This window comes from Furipterus horrens, unplaced genomic scaffold (assembly GCF_987537825.1).
Source record: "Furipterus horrens unplaced genomic scaffold, mFurHor1.1.pri manual_scaffold_5, whole genome shotgun sequence".
NCBI classification, from domain to species: Eukaryota; Metazoa; Chordata; class Mammalia; order Chiroptera; family Furipteridae; genus Furipterus; species Furipterus horrens.
The window spans coordinates 163,423,218-163,448,306 of NW_028327175.1; the positions used below are offsets into that span (position 1 = coordinate 163,423,218).

Genomic DNA, 25,089 nt, shown 5'->3' on the forward strand with positions numbered 1-25,089 from the left:
TAATGGGCATTGAGGTTTGTTGGGGATATGGGAGGCATCTTTTAGGGTTACAGAGACCGGAGCGTGGTGGAAGGCGAAAGAAGGATTGTTTGTGGCCCAGACATTGGGATTGACCGCTGTTAGCCAGGATGGCAAGGGAGTGTGTGGGATGGTGTAAAGGGACTGCTCTAAAATTAGAAGAAGAATGAGAGGGTTGGGATTATTTGGTGAGGGGATGGAGTTAAAACAACCAAGAGATATAGATGTGTACAGTTTGGTTAGAATATCACACCCAAGAAGTGGGTTTGGGCAGTGGGGCAGTACTAGAAAGGAGTGGGTGAATGCCTGATGCCCAATGAGTTAGGTTAGGGGAGGGGTACTTAAGGGTTGGGTCACCTTGCCATCTATTTCTACAACTGATATGGCAGAGGGAGTTAGGAGCCCCAGAAATTCGGGCAGGGCAGAATATGTAGCTCCCGTATCAAGGACAAAGGAGACAAGCTTACCTGCCACCAATATGTTTACCCTGGGCTCTGCAGCTGTGATGGTGAGTGGTGGGGGTCCTGAACCCGAGCCCCATCAGGGGGTGGAAAGTCCAAAGAGGTCTGGGATTGAGAGGCCCGCATCCGGATTCACTGCCGGGGTAGGCAGTCTAGTCCCCTGGTTAGAGGCCATTGCACAGTCAACCTTCCAGTGACCTGTCTTTTGACAGAGAGGGCAGGGACCTGGAGGAGGTAAGCGGGGGTTTGAACAGAGCTTTGCCCAATGTCCCTCCTGACTGCACTAGACACAGGTGCCAGGAGGCTGCCTGATAGTGGAGGCTTTGCCCTTAGGCTTATTTTGCCCCTTGCAGGAGTTTCCCAGGGTATTAGCGAGCAAAAGATAGTGCTTGTCTTCCTGTTCCTGTCGTTCCTTTTCCCTCTCCGTTTTCTTTTTTTCCTGTTCCTTTTGCCAGTTGTTGTATACTCGAAAGGCGACCTGCATAAGTTCACTTTTGGTGGTCTCGGGGCCCACTTTGAACTTCTGGAGCTTTTTTTGAATGTCTGGGACTGATTGACTAATGAAGTGAGTGTGTAAAAAGAGGCATCCCTCAGGCGAAGTGGGGTCCCCGGAGAAAGAACCGAGATGCTGCCCAATTTGGGAAAGATTAGCCAAATTGAAGGGGACATGTATTTTCATGACACCATCTCTACCAGCGACCTCGCAGAGAGGATAAAGACTGGAAGGGTGAGGCTGATCGGAGGGGAGAAGGGAGCCGGGGATGGGCCCGCGGCATTGGGTATAGGGAGGAGAAGGTCCGGGGTCTTGGGGGCCTGGGGATTGTGAGGAGTCAGGTGACTGGGGTCCTGAAGAGGGCGAGAGGGCCTCCGGCACAGGGTTGCAGGGAAGTGGGTGGTCAGCGGGATCGAAGGTGTCCAAGTGTAAGAGGCAAGGAAACTGGTGACTTCCAAACCAGTAGAAAATAATTAGCAGTAAAGGACAAATGTAAATAGAAGGTTTTTGAGCCAGAGTTAACAATATTAGCATCAGAAAAGGGGCATTCTGCAGCTCAGCACAAATGCTTCTGAGAACAAAGGATATCCGAAATCTGAGGTGGGGACATTCATTACTAAACCCTGGGAAACGGGAAAATGTAGCTAGACAACCCAGCAAACAAGATAGGGGAATTTTAAAGAAGAGCTGGAGACAGACCTATAACCAGATCACCCTTAGTTAATTTAGTTAATTGCGTTATATTATAACTCCGGAGTATTCAGCATGGAAAAACGGAGAAGGAGGGAGAGGGAGGAAGGGGGTGCTTAACTCGCATTAGGATAAAAACAGCCAGCTTCATCTTTTCGGTATGCATCTTTGAACTGGTTTTCAGCTGCACCCAAAGCTGCAGATCTGTGAATAAACAACTGCCTCGGTTACTGCTAAAATCCTGTGTCCTGGTGTTTTATTGTGAGCATTTTTCATACAAGGAAGAAGGAAAAGGGGTTAGAAGGAGTGCAGAAGGTCGAGAGGAAGGTGGCTTTTTCTGGATAAGGAGAATTTGGTGGGTAGTGAGCTGTTTGGAGAGAGAGTGTTTGGTCCGAAGAGTCCAGAAAGCCTGAGCATAGGGAAGTTCTGACCACTTGCCCAACTGCCAGCGGAGAAAGTTGTCGAGGTCTGTGAGAACTCCAAAGTCAAGTGTGCCGTTTTTCGGCCACTGACTGGTTATTTAGAGGATATTGGAGCCACGGGACAGTGTAAGAATGGAGTCGCTCAGAAGGCCATTAAGAGACAGCGAGCAGGAAAAAAGTTTATTGGGGGAATCAGCAAGTGGGGAGGGAGGGAGCCCTGCCTCGGGTGGCTCCGACTCCAAACTCCTAGGGGAGGAGGGGGTTGCTTTATAGGGGGAAGAAAAAGGGAACTACTGAGTTTCGTGGCTGTATGATTATCTCCCAGCTGCAAGTATGACAGGCTGATCAAGGCCAAACATGGCTCGGTTTGGAACCCTGCTATCTCCCAGGCAGCTGCAGGTGGGCAGGGGGAGGGCATGGGAACTAAGGCTGTCAGTGTGGTTGCCTCTTGCTCACTCCCAACTGGGGACCTGGCCTGCAACCCAGGCATGTGTCCTTGACTGGGAATCGAACTAGTGACCCTTTGGTTTGCAGGCCAGTTCTCAATCCACTGAGCCACACCAGCCAGGGCTTGCGTTTGTATTTTTAACCAAGCTCCCAAGAGGTAATCATGCTGTCAGTTTATGGACCACACTTTGAACAGTATATTTCTAAGTCTCCAATGTCATTCAGTCCTAATTGCCAAAAACACCTTTTTATACTTTATTCTCACTCCCTTACACTTCTTGGATTCTGGGATCAGCTCCCAAATTAGCTACTTGCATCCAAATTTTTGTTTCAGGACCTGTTTGGGGGGAAATGAAATTCAAATTATGACAACACTCTCCTTAGGAAAATATACATAGAAATAGAGTTTTGTGTATATGTTTTCGGAAAGTATGAATCCCCTGAAATTTATTTCAGTTGTAAAGGAAATTGACCAGGGTAAATGTCATGTGACCTAAGGTCCATGAAAATTGAATCAGTCTGTGCAATTTAACATATTCTTTAATGGCTCAAGAAGTTGGCTGACTTCAACGAGCTCTCCGAATTTATTTTCCCAGAACTCATTAAGTAACCTCTTTATTATTCCTGCTTTGCATCACTCTTACTTTGTGGAACATAGTAGTAAGTCCTGGGATTCTAAAGAATCCCTGTGCTTGAAATCAATAAAAAGAGTAGTGTTAACAGTCACCAGGATGTAAAGTACAGCACAGGGAATATAGTCAATAATATTATAATAACTACATATGGTGCCAGGTGGATACTGGCAATATCAGGGAGACCACTTTGTAAAGTATATGAGTGTCTAACCACTATCCTGTACACCTAGCAATGATAAAAATAATAATAAATGTAAATTGTAATTTAAAAAAAACACATAGAACCTGTTCAAACATGCAAAAATAAAGAGTACTGTTACTCATTCCTATTGGCTCTTCTTGTTTCTTCTCAATCATGGTGCTTTCTGGACAACACAGCTGTGCCCCTCTGACCCTTAGATCTTTTCTTACTGTGTTCATACAGAACCAGGTATACTATAACTGCAGCTGGTTCCTCCCTCCTCCTCCTCCTCCTCCTCCTCCTCCTGGAGTCCAGCATGGCTCCCTGTCCTACCTCATCCTTTTGGGAATCTAAATACATCAATCTTTGCCACATATATTCCTATGCCCATTCTGATGTCATCTGGAAAGTTTATGGCATGTTCTAGTTCTGTAATAGTTGGGTAATCCTTGATTATCCCAATTCCTAATCAGCTACATAAAGAGAACTAACAGCAGGGTCATCAACACCTATTTCCTAACCAGAGCACACAATAGCTTCTTAGCTGTGCTCATGTATGAGCTAGCACATGTGTTTGTGCACAATTGTCTTATGTACTGTTGAATAAGTTTGTCTTTGTATACATCTATGAATGTGGTTCCATGGGTGTGGATGTGGGTGTGGGTGTGTAAGTAACCAGAGTTCAGGTCTGGTCTTGAAATTTGAATAATGAATGTTTAGTATTTGACTTTAATTAGTCTCTGTGCATTGTTAGCCTCAGTTTTCATCGGCCCTCAAATATCAGAGGAAGAATGAGTTCATTTCCTTAAAGTTTATTGACTGTTAACAGCGGCAGAGCAAATTCCATAAAAGAGCAGGTTTCATACAGAGCAAGTGGAAGGGAAGCTCTGAGCTGGTGAGGAAGGATGCTTGGAGTGGGGACTTAGAGTGAAGGATGAAAAGGCAGATTTCTCCCTCCTTTTTCCCCTCCATTCCAAAAGGAATGGAGGTTGGGGTACCCTGCTCTTTTCCTTAGTCCCTCTTCAAACTGAAACCAGAGAGGGGAAACTTGATGCAAAGTAGGGGAGGAAACACCTCACAGCTCCTCTGTTTCTCCATCCAAGGGGATGCCAATATTCACATTGTAGTCTACAGGCTCCCCAGAGCTCAACCAGGGAATAGGGGTTCGATTAAAAGAAGGCCTGTTGGAGAGGTTCTGGTTGTACAGGACCAGGGGTTCACTCAGCAGGGGCCCCACGTCAAACTTGGGTATCTGGAAGGTCATGCGTTTGGATGCTTTCTCATATCCACCATAAGGCATTGCTGTCCTGAAAAGGGGACACATCATTTCATTAAAAAAAAAAGAAAAAGAAGGGACAAAAAGAGCTGAGCTTTATAAGTAAGATGTTACTCTGTTTTGAAGGTGGGGAAGTCTGTGAATTCTAGTTTGAGATTGCTTCTGCACTCCTTTTTCTTATTCTTCCTTGGCATCCCACTCCCCTTCCTGGTTTCCCTGTTTTCGCAAAGCTAATAATGAGAAAAGGAATCTCATTGGTACTAGATCGTCTCATGAGTAGCTGTGACCCAGACCAGCATTTTAGATATTGTAACCCAAAATACTATAGACTCAAGGCTCTGAGACCACCTTAAATTTCAACATAGAATCCCTTCTCCACCTCTAGTGGATAATACATGGTCTAGGTGAGAGGAATGAACATTTCCTGGAAAATCCAGGCTCCTTAGGATCAAGGAGCACTTCTCTAGCACTTCCCTATCCTGCTTTCACAGATCTACTATCCATGGTCTAGAACAAATACTTAAGCTTTGCTAAAGTAGAATATAAAGGATTAGAATAATACTGCAGGAAAGTAATGAAATTCTAACCTTGAATAAAGGGAGCCTCAAGAGGACTTTAAATGTGTAATAGATTATTTATAATGAAGGCAACTAAGGCTCAGAAGTAGGGTGACTTTCCCATGCCCACACAGCCAATAAGTTGCCTATGAATTAAAATTCCAATCCTACCTCCCAGCAAAATTGTATTTCATCATAGTTTGCTGTTTCTCTGAGCTAGAATGAAAAGAGCAGGCCTTCAATTGGGGCCCCCATATTTCTCCCATGCCTCCTTCTAAAACATTTTAACCCAAGTCTTTATCCTAATTAAGGATATACCACACACTATGATGCATCTGGTTCCTTCACCATGACCCCTACCTGTTGAAGGACCTATATTGGGGGAGTTCAGCTTTGGCCCCATAGGCCAGCAGGTCGATGCCAAGTTCCACTTTTTGCTGGGGGTCAACCCCCATGGCTCTCTCCCATGGGGAAATATAGGTCTTGAACACAGTAATATGTTTTTCTTCTCCACTTGTCTGATCTCCTAGCAGCCATGGGAGAGAAAAGTCAGTCAAATAATAGCAGTTAGTAGCCAAGAGAAGGTAGTTTCACATCCCTACACTAGGGAAGTTGCTGGGGCCAAGGACCAAAGGTGTAACATCCTCTGGGTAATTGTATAAGGTTTGTGGAATAATGACAACCTGAGGTCAGATCTGTGACTGAAACTGAAAAGCCAGAAAGGTGACTGAGAAATAAGGTTTCTAGGAGAAATAGACACATCTCTGTATTCTGCTGGACCCAGAGTCCATTAAGGTATCTCAGACCTCTCCTGCTCCCTATACCCAATCTAGGCCTCATTCCTAGGGATATCGCTGCTATAGGGATTAGACACATTATTCTTGTGTGAGGATACTTGCCTGTTCCTTTATCGCCAACCCCTGCTGTGCCAGCAGCTCCTCCTCTGCCAGTCTGGGCCCCCAGACCTCCTGTACCCCCAGATCCAGACCCAGGGCCCTGATGGTGCTGTTGGTCAGAGCCATATTGTCCAGTGAAGCCACTTCCCATTGCTTCGCCTCCACCACCACCCTTGCTGTAGGAGAATCCCTGACCAGCTGTGCCCAGCTGTCCCCCCACTGTGGGGAGGAACTTCTGGAAATGATCCTGAAAGGAAAGGACAGAGTGAAGGGAAGGTTAGGGGATGGAGAATATACCAAGACACAGGTATGCATAGCAAGGAGGATGTGATCAGGGACAATGGCCAACCAGAAAACACTGAATCCTCTAAGATTCTCCCCTCTAATAGATGGATAGTGGATAACCTGACTATGAAGAAGTAAACTCGCCTTAAGGGGTAGGACCTCCTTGGTTCAGTTTCTCCAGTTATACCTTTGGATGGCAGCAACTCATTCTCCACACTCCTCTTTCCCATCCTTACAAAGGTAAAGAGGACCAAGACTTCTGCTCAACTGAAATCTGAGAGGATAGCTTTGGCATGAAGAACCCAGCCTTAATTTGAAGAACTAGAAGTATCTCAGTCCCCTCCCCCTCCTCATCTTGTCTACCAGACAGAACTCTTTCACTCTCTTTTTCTTCCTCTCCCTCTCTCCTCTTGGTGCCTGTTGGACCAGAACTTCCTGACAGTGAAACTATAGTAGGGAGGGGAAAGGTGACCAAAAGGGCTACACTGGATTCAGCCCCAAAGCCTAAAAATAACCCGCCAACTCCTTCAGGAGGCTCTCCTGGCCACCCACCATGCACATCACAATGCTCCACCCAGTGTAACCAGATCCAGGCAGGAAGGAGAACTTGTGTCTCCTAAAGTTAGCTATAACCAGCTCAGCAATTTTACTCTGCTTCTACATAAGGGCCAATGACAGACACTTCTGCCTCTGGCCTCATGTAGGCATCTATTTCCACTCTCCCTTGGGATGCCCAGGGAAGGTAGAGGGGGAAAGAAAGGAAATGAAGAAGATCCCTTTCTTCTCATCTGTAACATCTTACGCCTGGCCTCTTTCCAATCCCTACTTCTCTTTCTTTGCAGGATCCTGACTAGGGACTCTGGGGTCTTCAAGGATAGTGTCATTCCCCACATCTGGGGTCCTTAGATAAAAGAATGGCCCAAGAAGGAGATGGCTATAAGAATTCACTTAACTCCTAGAATTGCCAGATTTAGCAAATGAGATTATAGGATACCAGCCCTGGCTGGTGTGGCTCAGTGGATTGAGTGACAGTTTGTGAACCAAAAGGTTAGCAGTTCAATTCCCAATAAGGGCACATGCCAGGTCCCCAATTGGGTGCATGAGAGAGACAACTGATCAATGTTTCTCTCCCTTCCTCCCTTCCCCTCTCTCTATAAATAAATAAATAAATAAATAAATAAATAAATAAATAAATAAAATCTCTTTTTTTTTTAAAGAAAGATTATAGAACATCAATTAAATTTGAACCTCAGCTACACAACCACTACCTTTTTTTGTGCAAATATGACAACAATATTGCACGGGACATAGTCATATATGAGATTACCCATTGTATATATGAAATTCAAATTTAACTGTTTCCTATATTTTTAAATTTAAATTAATCTTTATCTCCTAAATATTTTGTGAGACATACTTACACTAAAACATATTTATTGTGTATCTGAAACTTTAATTTAAGTGTCTTAGGTTTTTATTTCATTTTATTTTTATGTCCAAAATATTGAACGAGACATACTTTACTAAAAAATTATTTGTGTATATCTCAACTTTAAAACATGGAACTGGGCTTCCTGTGTTTCTCTGGCAACTCTATCTTTAACACTTACCCACACTGGTAAGGAATTCTCTCTCTGCGGGTGTGGTACTCACCATCCCCCTTCACTAGCTCTAAGATAGTGACTGAGTTTCAGAGGTGGGCTATAACTCACCCTGGAGCTATTGGGTACTCACTATATCTAGGGTTTTCATGGGCTTTTAAATCTGCAGGAAGGGGAGGCTGGTGGTATTTTGGAGATTCAAGGCCTACCAAGAAGCCGTCAGAAGAGACACTAGGCTTTGAAAGTAGTAAAGTTTCGAACTCACCATTGAACTGTCAGAGAAGACATCAGGATGGTTTTCATAGATAAATTTCTCTACACGCATCTGCCGCAGTTTGAACATCTTAGAGCCCCGGTTAGTCAGCAGTGACAGCTCCTCCAACATCACATCCCTTGGGACACTGATCTTCTTGCCCAGGTTCAGACCTGAGCTCTCCTGTCCCCCTTTTTTTTGGGGGGGGGTACGGGAGGAAGACGCAAGGGAAAGAGGAAAGTAGGGTTTTCTAGTCTCAAGATGCAGATGCTATCCATACTAAGTATGTGTCGCAGCAGAGATTGCTAAGGGGAGCAGATGCTGTCTATGATGTCTGATCAAATTCTGTCTAGTTTGTGAGGGATTTTTATTTACTGGGTATGAAGTTGGACAGAATGCATAGAAACTGGAGTGCAGAGTAGAGAGAGTGAAACTCTATAGAGAGGGTGAATGAGGTCAAAGGGGCATGAGCATGGAGTTACAGGTCAAAAGAAGTCAAATACATCATAGATGGAAGACACAGGGGATGTTGCAGCCCGGGGGAAGCCCAAAGGCCAACACTGTTCATAGATGGCCACCACTTAATACAGACTCCTGTCTTAACTCCTTTTCCTAATCTTCTTTTCAGTGAACGCTGGCTGCAAACAGCCTGTGCAGTTTTCCATTTTTAAATACTTACACAGATTCCTTAGCTTTTGGAAAAGAAGCATTTATTGAGACCTAACTCTGTGCCAATCTCCATTATATATATTTTCTTCCTTAAACAAACCTCACTGACCTGGGGGTTCCTTTGTCCTGGACCTACTCTGAGTAATATAGCATAAGTATTATTGTCTCAGATTACAAGGTAAAAAGTGTGGAAGGATGAGTGGTCAGTGTTGAATACCTTCTCTTGCCCATCACCACCATCCCTCACCCCACCCAGCCCCTGAATTTCTCTTGTCTGTTCACCCTAAGGCATATATAATCTGGGACTCTTGGGCCAGAGATACTCGTAATAAGAAGCCTCATATTAGGCAGGTGCAAACATCTATACCTCCAGTGAGTTCCATGATCAACTTGCTGGATTTCCTCTTTTTGTTGGGGGCTGGGGTTCCTGAAAGTGGCATTGTGGAGGTAGATCCAGCCTGGATAGTGTAGGAAGGGGGAGTCAAAAGACAGACAGAGATTGGGAAGGATGAGTGTCTACAGCAAGGCAGTACTGCTTAGCCTGGAGTTAAGGGCTTCAAGGAGCAAAATTTCATCAGATTTTCAAGGAAATGTGTATTCCCTCAAACAGTGAATACAGTGAAAACTTTAGGGCTTCTTTTGGGAGGCAAGGCAGAAACTGTAGATGCAGCCCCTGCCACTACCTTTTCCCAACCTCTTTGCAGCTCTTTTACAAAGAGCTGGTGCATGCATTAGGAACATATTGTGTGCTGGAGGGCAGGGGCTAAAACAAACAAGTAACACACAGGCAGGGCAATGCACCCTGGTTTCCTTGGCATGAGTTGAAGTTCTTATTTGCAGGGGGATCTCAGATTGGGGCTGTCATCCAAAGCCGTGGTCTCTCCTCAGTCTTCCTCATTCCCCAGGGGTCAGAAAAATGTTCTGCCAGGGTTGAGGAGATCCAGCCAAAAACATTCTCCATAGAAAGGAGAAGTTGTTGCTCCTCCATTGAGCCAGCTGGAATGTGGCCTGGGAGCTCACACCAGTGCTCCCTGCTCCCTTTCAGTCACTCCTGCCCTACAACGCAGAACTGGAGGGCAGTCAGGGAACATTTGAACCTTGATGCATGTCAACTCAGCAATATCATAGCAGTGGGAAATTGAGGGAGGACAGGAACAGAATAATAGTATCTGGCAGTGAAGGGGGACAAGCTGGGAAAGATACAGACTCTCCCTTAACAAAAGTTGGCAATTAGCAAAAATGCTGTCTTCTGCTGAGTCCTGTCCCGTGACACATTTGCAAGGCTACTAACCAGTGGTGCTGGCTGAGGGCAGAGTCCAGGAACTGCTAAATGAACTCTCCCTGTACCTCTCAGCCTCAACAAGGTTCTTTTTTTTTTTTTCCATCTAGCCTCCTAAACCCCTTTCTCATTCCTCTAGTGCTTCCTCCAGTATCTTTATTCCCCCCACCCTTCTGGGCCCCTCTCCTTTCAACTCTCTGTGGCTCCCCTGAACTGGACAGCTGAGAGCTGAGCATAGATGGGGGAGGGGGGCAACTACCCCAGGATAAAGGGTCACTATTGCACACACAGACACACAGTCAGCAGGATGGGCTCCAGCCCCTCTGGAGACTTACGGATTGCTCAGGCGCTGGTCAGCTCTCCCTGGGGTCCAGCAGCTTTGGAGGACTGAGCTGCTGTGACCGGAGAACCCGAGCTGGACAGGCGTGGGGGCAGCACTGGCAGTGGGGGAGGGAAGGTGGTTATTAATAGATGAGTGCAAGCAGCTCAAATGGCACAGGGGGTACTGAGACCCTGGAACCAAGATCCCACCCTCCTTTCCCAGAGACTCAGGAATGAAGGAAAGAGCTTTGGGATTCTCCCACTAAGCTGCCGGAGCCAGGTATCAATCTGCCCAGGGACTAATTTACGCGTGACACCTAGAGCCTGAGATCCAAAGAAGCATTCAGGGAGAAACCGAAAACTGAGAGGGAGAGAGGAGACAAGCAGCAAGTGGTAGGTAAAAATTCAGAGTGGGTGAACAAGAACCTGAAGAACGTGTCCGGAGAGCCACTCAGAGCCAATCTAGACCACAGCTGGAAGGACATGTGGGTGCATTACGGGGGTGGGAAGGCTTAAGGCACTATGTTTGGGGAAGTGAGGTCTGTTCACAATGGAACTGCTTTTTAAAAAATGACTATTTATTTGTTTGCTTGATTGTTTATTTTTAGAGAAAGGGAAAGGAAGGGAGAAATAGAGGGAGAGAAACATCAATGTTTCTCCATCATTTGCCTCTCGTATGCACCCCGAATGGAGACTGAACCTACAACCCAGGCATGTGCCCTGACCAGGAATTGAATGTGACCTTTTGTTTTGCAGGACAATGCCCAACCAACTGAGCAACCCAATCAGGGGTGGAACTACTCTTTGATAGTTCCTGGATGGGTTGGTCTTTCCTCTGAGAAGGCCAGGTCTTTGCAGATTAAGGGACCAAATTAACCAAACCCATGCTTCCTAGGCTGTAAGGGAAGATGTGGCGAAGACTTGACCAATTTCTGCCTTTTCACACCCATTTGTTGTTGGGGTGCCCAGTTCAGCCTATTCTGCAGGAGAGATGTCCCTCAGAGAAATGCATGAAGGCTTCTTCTGACCTACCAAGGCCTTTCTCTTTGAGATTCCTACTTGGGCTTTTCTTTAAAGGAACACACACCCATAGGATCTGGACTGCCCCATTTGCATTGTTCCAGAGGAACCACTAGGCTGAGGCACTAGCTGGAGAGCCCCCTTATGAGAAGTGTGCCATTTGCCCAGCCCCTTCCTCAGTAGCTCTATGAACACCCTGGATCCTTCTCTACCTTCTGCTTAGGTTCTGGAACCACCCTGTTGTGGCTGCTTTAAGAAGTGGCTTTTGTAGCTCCCAGAATAACCCCCTGTCCCTCTTCCTGACCATGCGCTTTTACCATCTTGAACTTTTCAGGTTCAGGCTAGGGGCTGAAAGGACTTCCAGTCCTCTGTAGTTGGCCTCTTCCTAGACCAGTTTAGCCTTCAGATCCCTCATCTTTTGTCCTCCATTTCCTCCCAACTCAAAGAAGCAATTAATTAGAAAAAATAAATAGCAAACGGTGATTTTATCATCGCTACCACCCTCCCCTCAAAAACAAACCAAAATTTTGGTATCCTGTGATTGTGTACCTAAAAACTACCAAGTGGGTGAAAACAGAATATTTAGCCTATGCTCTCTGGGTCCTTTCTTAGAAATTCTGAGACTGCTCGGTAGCATCTGGGGCTCGGGCCTGGTTATTGGCACAAAAATGCCCCCTGCTGGTAAAATTGGAGCAAAGGCACTTTCTCTCTCAGAAGTCTAATTCTAGTTTGCCTTTTGTGCTTTCTCTTCTTTATTAGTCTCAATCCACACTATCCTCCCTCTATTGTTCTTCCCTCTCCCACCCACCTTCACCTCCAGCCATTGTTTTCCCATGGAAACATGGTTGGTTCCACGGAGCTAGGAAATGTGATGGCAAAAGGCTCAGGCCTTTCCAAATTCTCTTAGTTCTGTAAACTGAGGCCTAGCTTGGAAAGTATGGAGCAGGAGATTAAAAGGGGGAGACTCTGGATGAGGCACGTGGGGAGAGGGAACCAAAGGAAGTAGTGGAAGTGGCTGCATAGAAATGGGACGGAATTGGTAGAGGAGAGCAAGAGACCAGGGGTAAAAGGTAAAAGAGTGAAAAATAGGAGGGCAGGAATGGAGAAAGAGATCAGGAATCAGGAGATCAGGAGAACATGTTAGAGAAGATCAAAGGGAGGTCAGGATTTGGGTATAAACCTAGAAGAGATGACAGCAACAGAAGGTGTGGGGTATAAGTTTATTCTTGTGCACAAACAAAAATACTATGACTCACACCCAATATGCAAAGGAAATGATCAGTTTCCAGATCAAGCAGCAAATGCGACCCTTGGTAGTCATGGTGAGAAGGGAGTTTACACTCCTCTAGGATCAGTGATCAGAACCTAAAGCCGTAACAAGAACTAGGGCTTGAGGGATGGGATAGGACTGAAAAAAGGTTGGCTCTGGGTGTTGCCTTGCCCTTTTCCAGGTAGTCAGTACACACTGCAGAAGACAGAGGGAGACTCAAAGGAGGTAGCACAGATACCAACTGTTTTTTCAACACTCCTCATATACTCTCACGTCCCCCCACCATCATCCCCTTCATTCTAAAAAATACATTCTTCTCCCTTACATTTTTCCCCAATTCCCCTCTTGTACATGGTTGGTTTTTTGTTACCTAACTTTACTCTCTGCCAACACTGCATTCTCACTCTCTCACCATGCTTCTCTTGTGGCTCAATCAATTGCATTCGTTTCTGCTCTGCTCCTGGTTCCGCCTCACTTTCCATGCCATGGCTCTTTTCTTTCTCTCAGTCTTAGTTAGGTTCATGAGACAATGAATCCAATGTATTCTCAGAGGAATTTTTCTTTTTGTTCACTTCCTGGATGCTTGTTGCTCAGCATGGGCCTCTCAAGTTGTTGCCTGAAATCCTGAGGAATAGAATTCTATGTCTGATTCCTGAACTACCTGGTATAACTCAACCCATACAAACTGCCCTGGTCCTTCAAGTCTCCTCATACTCCATGAGTTTCACAAGATGCTGTATACCCACTACAGATGCTGGTCTTTTAACTCTAGTGAATCTCTCTCTCCCCACTGGATTATCCATGTGGCATTATCTCACCTTTCTCTTGCTTCAGACAGAAGAGCACATCTGTGCATACACACACACTGGCACATACACGCTCACACACACATACAAACTTAGGTATATGCTAGCCAAGTTTGGGAAAGGTGAGGAGCAGAGAGCAAACTTAGTGCAAACAAAGATCAATTCCATTCCTTTGCTGCCTGCCTGGTGAGGAGCTTCTAGCTTGAGATTTCAGTGGTAGCTTCTCTGTGCGTCTCATTAAAATTGTGAAGCTCACAGAGAAAAGAACAAAATAGAGAAACAGAGACCAGCGGGGAATATGGGTGGAGAGACCTAAAGATAAAGACAGAGATCCAGGCAAGGAACTACAGAGACAAAGAGAAGCACAGATACCAAAGCAGAGATATTAGGTTGGAAAGCTGCAGGGAGGTTGGGAACCAGGAGGAAGCCTGGGAATGGGATACCAACTCCAAAACTATCTCTGGCAGGAGGAAATTTAGCCTCCAGATACCTGATAGAGGGGGTGGATTGGGTAGGAGAAGCAACTTTAGGAACTGGATGTTTCACCTCTCCTTGGTCCTGGGAGCTGTGCTCTGCTCAGTGGTGGCCTGCTCCAGGCCTCCACACGTGAGCCTGCAATCCGGTTCTGGTGGCTGAAAACCGGGGTCTGGCTACCTGGAAGCCACAGGAGCTGGGAGAGGCCCCAAGACCCCTAGGAGGCTCTGGAGGAAGGGCTGGACTAGGGACAGGGGCTTCATTAAGGGCAGGGACTGAGGCCAGCTCTGCCCTCCAGGTGGGCTCATCCAATGTAGTGGCTGCTCGGGGGGCAATTACAGTGGGGGCCAGGGGCTCTGCAGTGGGCTGGGGTGCTGGAGTGGAAAACCGGCGGATCTCCTGAATTCGGGCAGTTTGGGGGGGTCCTGAGGAGGTGGGGCCAGGAGTCTGGGGAACCTCATCGAAACAGAACATGGCAGTTTTAAGTTGGTAGGGCTGATGCCGCATGAAATCCAGAGCCTGGATGCCTTGCTTGGGGCTTGCCCGCGGTGCCTGGGATTGGGCCTTACTAGGGAGAGTTCGGGCAGCTTGGGGAAAAAAAGGTGAGAGCAGTGGGTTGTAAGCAATAGGAGGTGGGGCACGGATGTTGGGTGAATATTTCCAGGAAGGGGGCAGTGAGGGAGTAGGAGAAGGGCTTCGGGGACGAGGGCCAAGGACAGGATTAGACGTGGCTTCCACCACGTACCTGTCTGCCCGACTTTGCCGCTTGGCAAACAACTCCCCACCCCGGCCCTGAAGCCTTGGTGGCTCAAGCCTTCCAGCAGAAAGGGCTGCCCCATTCACTAGCCCATCAGGAAGCCCTCGAGATAAGGGTTTAGGAGCCACTGGGGGTGGAGTCTTAGGAGTCATAGGGGGCGGGGTCTTGGGAGCCATTGGAGGCGGGGTTTTAGGTGTCACGTGAGGCAGGGTCCTGTAACTCCTGCCCCCTGGCGGCTGCATGAAGTTGCAGGCTTCAGCCCCGAGGCTCAGAGCATCCTCCTCTGGACCAGATTCAGCACCCCCGGCCCGTGGTTTTTCATCCAGGTTCTGCACCAGCGATAGCAGCTCGGGGTTGGGCGAGTTCTTAATCTCCTCATTTCCCGGCCGGAACATCTGCTTCCGGGTACCCCGACGCCGAGCCTCCTGGAGGATGCCCGTGCGAGCCGCTGGCACTGAGATACGCTGCTCCCGAGCGCTGGGGGACTCAGGGGCCACGGGGCCTGGGGAAGGCGCTTCTGGGCGCGCAGCGGGTCGCAGAGGCGCCGACAGGAAGATAGAAGCGGTGGAGGTCATGGCAGCTGTGCTGGGGGTAGCGGGGGTCTCTGGGACCCCGCTTGGCGTAACAGGACGATTTGGGGCTGGGATATACAGAGAGCTGGTGGCCGTCACGGGGCCAGAAGAGCGTGGGGTGCTGGGAGAACTGGAGGCTGACACGTGGCTGGGAACACCTGAAACGAAGCTGGGCGGAGGGGTGGGCCCATGAGGAGGGGACAAGAAAGGCGGTGGAGCAGGGCTGAGGCCTCCCAGGACTTCATTCTCCCTCTTGGGGCCCAGGGGCCGGAAAATAACCGGGGTGGTACCTGGCCGCTGCCCTTGTAAGCCCGGAGTGAAGGGCCTTGCTGACCGGTTAAAGATGCTTGGAGCCGGAATAGCGGCTCCACTGCCTGGGAGGAAGTGTCTGGGGCTGGCTAAAGGGCCTGGTGACTGGGGTAGGATGGCCACCTCGGGCGGAGCACTCTGGGCCCGAGGTGGTGACTGCAGGCCTTGACCATTGAGCATGGCTGCTGGACCATCCTGGGCCAGTTCCTGAGTGCTGGAGGCCGCGCGCTGGCGCTGCTGTTCAAAGAGCTGGACCCCTCTCCCAGAGGCCTCAGTTAGCTGCCCTCCCAGCCCCGAGCCCTGGCCCTCTGCTGCGCCTGAGCCCGGTCTGGCCAGCTCCATGTCCAGGTAGGGGCTGTCCCAGTCAGACTGGTTGGTGAGGCTGCGGGCGTCGGAGAAGGCCTCCTCGTCCAGCTCGGATTCGCTAGTTGGAGGGACCCCTTCTTCCTCCTCGGCGCCTGTCCCACTTGCAGACCCAAAGCTCACTAGGGTGTATTTCTTGGCTCTCTGCCGTCTTTTCTTAAACATAAGCACCCCCTTGGAGTGGGGGTTGGGTGCTGCAGTTAGCAGGGATGCAATTGTCCGGCATTTGGTCTTGGCCTCCTTCACGCTCTTCTCTTGAAGGCTCTCTGCCCGTTGCAGTTCTGAGGAGAGAAAAAGATCAATGAGCCTCTTATAATCCTATTTCCCAAGGCTTTCACCCCTACCCCAGCCCTCTCAGCTTTCCCACCTCCTGTCTTCACTGGTCTGACCCACAATGTTTCCTACCTGTGGCAAAGTCCTCTGACTTGGGGGCACAGTGTAAGGTGAAAGGTGAAACCAAAGACAGTTAAAAGGAAGGCAGTCTAGTTGGCTGCCCTGACACCACTCTGCTCCTATCTTCCCAGAGATATGCTCTTACCCACCCCACACACATTCCTCCCCTGCCTCCCTCCGTTCCTGGCTGACAATGCAAGAGTTGAGGGGCGAGGGGGTCACTTCCCAGGGAGAGAAAAGAAGCACCAGCAACACAGAGTGGTGCTTCTCAGAAAATTTGGGACTTACTCCCTTACCCCCTTACCCCTATAAATAAGGACACAAAGGACCCTTAGCATCAAGGATATTTATTCACAATTCTACCCTTCATCATGCAGTCCACATCACTTACATTCATAGAAATAACTACCACTACACATCATTTCAACAAGAATATGGGTTTAGTAAAAGCCATCTGTGGGCATATTTTCTCATGTCCTGTTCTCTCTAATTTATGTGTACCCCAGCTTATATATATACCCTAGTTCACATGTATATGTAAATACATGTGTGCTCACACACACACACAAAAACCACATAGAGTCACTTTAATATATTCACATGCATACTCCAGGTGGACTTCCTTCTCAGAGTTCCCCCCTGCAGAGGTCCTTTTCCTAACAGTTTAGACAAAATTTTAGAGCTGCTGTTGGCCTTTCAATTGCCAGGGCACTCTTCTGTGCCTCACACCCCTTCCATTCACTCCTCTGTGCCTCACACTTTTGCTACTCACAGCCAGGGATACCCTCAGATCCAAGATGCTGGAAAAGCCAGAGCGCTGCTCTCCAAGGCAATCCTCCAAATCTTTTGGATACCTCAAGGTCACTGGCTAAATATATTCACCTTTCCCTCCAGCTGAGCATGGAAGTAGGGCAGTCTTCTTTAAGGCTTCAGCCTTCTATGTAGAGAGCTTGGGCAGCCACAATCAGGCAGGCACGAAAGGATTATATACTAGGGGGAGGCAGGGCAGGGCTTCCCATGCCATGTGGAGGAGGGGCCAGGAAATGGGAGAGGCAGCCCTGCTATTGGGACCCTTTCTTGGGCATGATACTCTCTGATCTATGACCCACAGTAACTCCTAAAAAATTCTTGAAATTCCATCTACTTTCTACTCAAGATACCAAGCTCCTTTCTAATGAGGGCTGTCATTGTGTCCATCCTAACATTTATACCACAGAATAGAATTGTGAGCAAGAGATAGGCATTAGAGTCAGTTCAGTTTAGGTTTTTGGTTTTTGGCAGAGTTACTTCATTTCACTGAAGCTCAGTCTCCTCATGGGTAAGTGAAAATGATAATAGCTACTTCATAGGGTTGCTATGAGGATTAATTGAGATAATGTAGGTAAATTTAGCATTTAACAGCAGCCATAAATTCCACTGAGAGTAACCATTACTATCAAAGCCTTCTTGACACTAGCTACACCTGTATACAGACACCTTCTTGTTCACACATATTTTGTCCCACATTCAGACTCCCATACAGACCTTAAAGTTCATGGTTTATTCACACTTCTCTCTCATACACACACTCTCCCCTTGTGTTTTCTATAGCTCATGTGGGAAAGGAGCTGTGAAACTTTCTTTAGAAAAGAAAGAGGAAGGTAAAAAGGAGGAATAGATAAGGGAGTAAGACCTTTCCCAAAGACCTCTCTTCCTAAACTGTTGATGTACTCCCCTCCATTCTAGATCCCAGTACTCTCTTAGCTATGGGAGGGCAGTACCTGCATAGAATGGGTCCTGTAGCTCAGGAACTGGGCCTGGAGCTTTGTTGGAGCTGGCTTGGCTGAGGGACTCTTGGCTGATGGGCTCAAAGGTCTCCATGCCGAGAAAGGCAGTGTTGGCTGGAGCAGAACCAGCTTGAGCCACCCCCATGCCTTTTAAAGCCCCTTTGTCTTGACTGCAGAGCTGGCAGCTGAATGAGCTCACTATGCTATTTTTGCAGCCTGTTTCCCTCCCTTCCACAAGCTCTGGTGTGACAGACGTGGGCACCTGCCTACCCTACCCCCTACTCTACCCTACTGGACAATGAGGTCTGCTTGGCTAAAAATATCTCTAAGCCACTAACTACAATCTCACCAGTGTGATAGGAAGGGAGAGTATGCTGAAATGAGACTTGGGGATAAACATGGGGTCATGGGTATGCGTCTGGAATTTCTTTGTGGTATATTGGACATTCTCAGGGATGTCAGACTCTAGACTGTCATGTCCTTGGCCTCTAATCCAGACTTAGAGACACAAAATTCTATGGGTCAGAAATCAGAATGGTGGAGAGGAAGAAAGAGAGATGAGAACTAGAGGGGTAATCCTCAGGGAGATGCATGGGGTGGTGGGCACATAGGACAGGGAGAAAGTTCACTCTTAGACCTTGTCTGTAGCTCACATCAAAAATAGCTGAGAGCTTGAGATAAGTGGAACTGGTTTTTTTCTGCCCAGGCCTACATTCTTGCCTGAGATAAAGAGCTGAAGATCCTTCCCTCTACCACTTCCTAGGAACTCATGCCTATCCCATAGCTTCCCAGTTCCCAGGAATCCTAAATGAACTTACAAATGTCAAAGGTAGTTCTGATTCTATGCCTGCAGTTAACACCGAAGAGTCCCTGTAGCCATGCCTTGCTTCCCAGTACTTCCTTGCCCTCTGCCTGGCACCTAGCAAAATTATAGCAACAACAAGCAACCCCTTCATTGATTCAAGTCCCTTTCCAGCTTCCCTATCTATCCTGTTCCTGAGTTGTGTTGAACCACCTGTACCTTTCTGTCACATTAGTTCAAACAGGAAAAATAATGGGGACCAGGAGAATAATTATTTCCCTTTCCTATTCATCACTTTTCTCCACTTGTCCCCGAGACTATCCAAAAGAAGTATAAGGCATGGTTATGAAGGGGTAGATTTAAAGCTCAGAATAAAAAATCCTGGCCAAGGAAAAAGGGTTCAGGCACTCACTGGCTTGCTTGGCCTTCTGGGTATAGGTGGTAGTAAGATCTTCTGCCACTGGGTGCGAAACAGGCCCCACCATAGGGATGAGATTAGGGCCAGGCCGGAGTGGACCATGGGGCAACAGCAGGGCCTCAGCTGGGGGTGGCTGAAGGGTTGCCCCATCCTCCCAAGACGGGGAGATCATACGGCTGTCATCCTGGCCGGAAGGGCCAGGGACAGTGAGTGCTGGCTCTGCGGGGCTGTCAGACAGGTAGACCTCATCAGGTGGGGCTCCTGGTGGGGTGGGCCTTGTGGGGCCTCTGCGGCGGGGTCGGCGGGGCTTCTCGTGGGTGGCAGGGCCATCAGCATCACTGTCTGTTTCTCCGTAGTAAGCCTCACTGTCAGGGGGTGAGAGGAGGCTCCCAGGCTGAAGAGGCTGGGGTACTGGAGCACCAGGAGGCTCAGGACTCAGCGGAGATAAGGGTGACAGCACCTGAAGCTCACCAGGGGATGGAGATCGCAAAGGCCCTTCATCTTCTACCCTGGGGAAGATGACAGAACTTGAGAAATGGGATGGATGACAGCTAGAGAGATCTAGAGGGGATGTGAGAAGGAGATAAGGGGAGAAAAGGAATATAGGTGGAATGGGGCTGGGAAGAGTAGAAATCTGAAGACAAACTGGGAGACAAATGTACTTGGAGGGCTGTGAGTGGAAATGGGCTTTCAGGGAGATGTGATGATGAGACAGGCGAGGGTTGAAGGAGGCCCACACACTCAAATACCCACTTGACACCCGATCCCTTAATTACAAATACATTCAAGCCCTTTGGGAGGCCTACACTAACATCCATACTCCAGCACAAACACACAAGCAGAAATGGGTACTTGTTAGTTGTTGAAGCCAGACCAGTGAAACACAGAGCTGAGTCAGGCAGTGGGAGCTCTGGGCTAGGGGGACAGGGTGGGTTGGGTTGGGAGGGGTCCATACCTCCGCACAGTGAGGACAAGTTGATTCCCTGAGGCATCAATGAGGCTCATGGCACTGGCATGAGAGAGGCTGGTGCAGGAGACCCCATTGATGGCCAAAAGCTGGTCCCTTTCTCGGAGTCCTGCTCTGCCAGCCTGGCTCCGTCTTCGAATCTGAAAAGGTGTCCGAGGAGAGAACATAGGTGAGGGAGGGCTCCAAGGGGGAAACAGAATGAAAAGACTTAGGACAGGAAGAACCCACCTATGGAAGGGATTTTACTTTGCAGGGTAAGAAAGAGTGGAGAGGGAAATGGGGTTGCTGTTAAGGGGGTCTATCTAGAGCAAAGGTGCAGAGTGGAGGGGTGATACCTTATATCAAGGGAAGTAGGATAATCACTACATAAGGATTGGGTCAGTGGGAGCAGGTACTAAAAATGGTGACTTTCCAAGATTTTCCTCCAAGGGCAGTATCACTAGCTAATAGTTCTCTCCTAGGCCTTGGAACCCCAGGCACTATTATGTACAGAGTCAAAATTTTAGAACAGCATTCCAAATTGGAGGGAGTCCTGTAGATTATGGAAGAGTGTGATTGTGTGTGTATGTGTGCGCCATGGTGGCTATCATTTATTGAGTGCTTACTAAATGTTAGGCATTGTGCTAAGCACTCTACGGGTATTATTGCATTTAATCCTTAGAATGGTTCTGTGAAGTAGGTACTATTGTTACCCACATTTTACAGTTGATGAAATTAAGCCTGTACAGTAAAACCAAGAGGGTAACAACTTCATCTGACAGGCCAGATCTTGCCATTGCCCTGCTTGCACTAAAAAAAGAGTCTTGCCCGGTGAGAAAGAATCTGGTGCAGAGAAAGAGGAGCAATGAAGGCAGGGCAGGGCTGGGCTGGGCTGGGCTGGGCTAGACAGCCTCAGCTCATCACAGATCTGTTTAGTTAAAGAGAAATTAGAAACTTCCCTACATTCCTGGAGTTTGGAGTAGAGGCACAGACCAAGGAGAGTAAAGATGGCCAGATCTGGGCCTCTGCTGCTTTGGTGCTGCGGGGAACTGAGACTGTCTTTTTCTCTGCCACTAGAAACCAGGAATCCCCTTTTCTAATAGCCCTCATGCCCATAAGAAACCTGTGCTCAGGCACTACTCCCCCCACCAAATTTTAGCATGCTTCCCTGCCCACCTACCCACCCACACTCCTTCACAGCCTCCCACTTCTTCCCCATAGACCACCACATGACTCTTCCCAGGTTCCCTTGGGTTTCCCCTTTCACTGAAACCTCAATATAGGGGCTCTCCCTTACCTTGGACACCTGTAAGGGTTTCCTCTGCTCAGCACCCCCCTGAAGTCGGAAGCCCCAGGGGGCTCCCCCTGACAGCATGACCAGCACCTCCTCAGCACCCATTGCTCAGGTTGGCCTATGGCCCTCAGAGTTTGGAGAGTGTCCCAGGGAGAGAAGTCGAGGTGCTGGTACCCCCGTCCGGCCTGTCTGTCTGGCTGTCCTGCTCCTGCTGCCCCAGGCCTCCCCCACCCTGCCCCCACCACACACCACAGGCAGGCAACTTTGCCCTAGGATCAGTAGAGTCTAGCACACGTGTCCTGTCAATCGGAGTGGTACTCAAAATAGTTGCCGGCTGTACGCTTCTCCCACCCCCAGCTGTATTACTTCCAGAGCTAATTATAGCGAAAACTTCTGTCCTCCCCTGTCTCCCATTCTCCTGCTGGGGCCTTTTATTCAGGACTCAGAGTACCAGCTCTCTAGGTTATATAACTCATGTACACCCTTTCAGGGATTGTGGCTTCCCTGATAGGATCATGGACAATTCCAACCACTTTCCTCCAAAGCGCATTCAAAAGTGGCAGCAGCCGGGGCTTCAATTCCAGAGCAAAGAATGGTTGAGTTTGTCCCACAAATTCTCAGGCTCCCCAGAAGAGTGCCCCTTCCTGCATGAATCTATCTATTAACCAAAACTGAGATCTATATCCCACTGCAGTGCTGGGTGCCATGCAGAGAAATTCTAATCAGCCTTGCCCCAGCTTAACTGTTGCCTGTTTCATAAAGCCTTTCATGCCCATCTCCTGACTTCCTACCTATACAATAGGCCATTCTTCTGGGCAACAGAAGTATCAATATATTTCTATTGTTGTATTTCTCAGCCAATATTATTGTTTGTTTATACGCCTGTCTTGCTCTTAGGTTGTGAGAAACTTGAAGGCAAGGACTGTGTGCAACAGCCCGTCAGCAGCCCCTAGAGCAACAGTGGATGTAAATAATGATCAATAAATGTTTGCTAAATTAAATGGACTCTTACAATACATATGTAGTCATGGAAAGGTGAATAGATAGGTGTGCATAAACATGCTAACACATGTTAATAATAAACCCCTTATTTTAGGTTTCCGTTACAATGAATGTGCCCTATGTTAAGGGATCTCTGTTATTGTTACAGAACCCCTGGGCTGCTCCAATTAAAAACAAACACACGGGCTCTTTAGTTAGGGGTCCGATGGCCCGCCGCCAGAATTACGACTCTTAATACTTCAGTTGAGTGAAAAGAAAATTGTCTATTTAAGAGTTACACATATCCTTGCCTCCCCCCTACCAAACCTAGCCAGTTTTAGGAAGGTCAGAAACACCGTTTCCCTACTTTCCAAACACAGTTCAGCTTTACCAGCGGCTGCCAATCATTCAATCTGATTGGGGAGGTCCTTTCTGTGCTGTGGTGCCCTTCAGCTCTCAATACAAAACTGCCGGGATTCTCAGCCTCCTTGCAAACTGTCTTCTTTCTGTAAACTGCGTGGATCTCCTCTCCTTCTCCACAGCACTCCTGCGAACACCCGCCAGCGAGGGAGACAGCCCCAGAGCGCGCCCTCCCCGCAAAGTGTTCACAGCTGCCTATATATCCCTGACTGCGTCCTCTGACGCAGTGGGTGTTGCCAACAGTTCTGACCATTCACAGAACCCCACGTAGGCTCTGTGTGCTTTCCATACCGTCCCCTGGTTCAAGTCTCCTCCCATCCACCTGAGGCCTTGGAAGCATCCAAGCAATTTTGCATAATGAAAGATACCAGCCACCAGCCTCAGGCGTGTGGAGGCATTCTGAAAGCTGCTTCCTTTTCCCTATCTCCCAGCTGCAAACTCTGGGGTTTGTTTTTGGACTCCCCTGTTTCTGTAACATTATAAAATGTATTATGATGCTGTAATTATCAAAGGCTACAGCATTTCCTGGAATAGCTATTCTGCTAGTGTGCCAAATGCTGTTCCGCTTTGTGTATATAGTCCTAGAAAATACTTGGGATACAGAATCAGATATGGACTTGGGTTTTTGTTCCATCATTTATTAGCTGAGTGATCTTGGGCAGTTACTTGACCTCATCAGTAAAAAGAGTATCAAAATATCCATTCATTCACTATTCAAACATGTATTGTTAGCTACGTGTTAGCTTTCATTTAACTCTCAGTGCACATTAGAATTACCTGGAAAACTTTTAAAGCTACTGGTTGCCTAAAATAAGACAGCATATAGAACTAGATGATTGTGTAATGAAATAATGTATTGATGTGAATAGATATATATGTGATTCTTAGGCCTCAGTCTTAGGGGTTCTGATTTTATTGGTCTGGTGTCTGGTATTACCATTTTAAAAACCACCACAGATGATTCTATGTACAGTAAAGATTGAAAACAAAAATGGAGATATAGGAAGTGATAAAATGCAACATATCAGCCTCTATGAAGAATCTGAATTTAGGCTCTACCACTTACTAGGAGTGCAACTGTAAGCAAGACAGAGGATACCAACTTTCCTATGTTGACATGAGTTAAATGGGATAAATTATGTGAAAATACTTAGTAGACGTCCCAGCCTAGGGTAGGTGTTCAATAATATTATTGAACCTGGCAAGTTACTAACCTAGACCAGTGGGTCTCAGGCTTCAGTGTACAAAAGGAAACATCTGGAGGGCCTATTAAACCATAGCTTGCTGGGCCCAACCTCCAGAACTTTTGATTCAGTATGTCTAGGGTGGGTCTGAGATTTGTAATTCTAACAAGTTCTCAGGTGATACTGATACTGTTGATATCAGGATGACACTTTGAGAACTGACTTTGACTATAAACTCCTGAGGACAGGAGTTGACTCATTTACTAAAGCATGCTCAATGCCTAATACAGCTTCCAGCAGACTACCAGGGCAGTGTTTTCCAATGAATGAACTACTCTGTGCCTCAGAATAACTAATATTTACCATCAACAATATGAGAGCAAGAACTTTTGTGCACTACTGTGTTCCCAGAACCAAGAACATAGCTTGGCACAGAGCAGTGCTCAAAGATAATTATTAAATGAATAAATATAATTGAAATGATTCAATGAGGTCATGTATATTTTTAGAAATCATACAAATATTAGCTACAATTGTTGTTAGTCATTAGGTATAATAATAATTATAGCTCTTCCACACGCTGGCAGTATTCTGAAAGTAGAGATCATCTGGCTTTCACATAGCTCTGCATCTAAACCAAGGAGCTGTATGAAAGTGGTTAACTAGTTACAGGTTACTTTCACTGAGTGCTTTCTATCGTGCCAGGCAATGTGACTACTATTAGAAAGGTAATAAGCTATTAGAAGGGCATTTAATATCCTCTCCATTTTACAGATGAAAGAAACTGAGGCAGATTAATTTGCCCAAGATAGCGAATTGCAGAGGCAGAA

At 47.4% G+C, this 25,089-nt stretch overlaps 2 protein-coding genes across 2 annotated transcripts; both read right to left on the reverse strand.

Moving 5' to 3' along the window:
- Positions 1 to 4,143: 4,143 nt before the first annotated feature.
- Positions 4,144 to 10,867, reverse strand: MYOZ1 (myozenin 1). Its single transcript, XM_090278219.1, has 7 exons — positions 10,793 to 10,867; positions 10,499 to 10,600; positions 9,252 to 9,342; positions 8,228 to 8,406; positions 6,080 to 6,323; positions 5,541 to 5,706; positions 4,144 to 4,654 (listed from the first exon to the last, which is right to left on the reverse strand). Exons 3-7 carry the CDS (start codon positions 9,322 to 9,324, stop codon positions 4,423 to 4,425), a joined length of 894 nt encoding a protein of 297 aa, XP_090134345.1. The 5' UTR covers positions 9,325 to 9,342; positions 10,499 to 10,600; positions 10,793 to 10,867; the 3' UTR covers positions 4,144 to 4,422.
- Positions 10,868 to 13,449: 2,582 nt separating this feature from the next.
- SYNPO2L (synaptopodin 2 like) lies at positions 13,450 to 21,889 on the reverse strand. The gene is made up of 4 exons (XM_090278220.1): positions 21,678 to 21,889; positions 20,390 to 20,541; positions 19,429 to 19,943; positions 13,450 to 16,336 (listed from the first exon to the last, which is right to left on the reverse strand). The coding sequence occupies exons 1-4, from the start codon at positions 21,777 to 21,779 to the stop codon at positions 14,157 to 14,159; spliced, it is 2,949 nt and encodes a 982-aa protein (XP_090134346.1). The 5' UTR covers positions 21,780 to 21,889; the 3' UTR covers positions 13,450 to 14,156.
- Between the last annotated feature and the right edge of the window lie 3,200 nt (positions 21,890 to 25,089).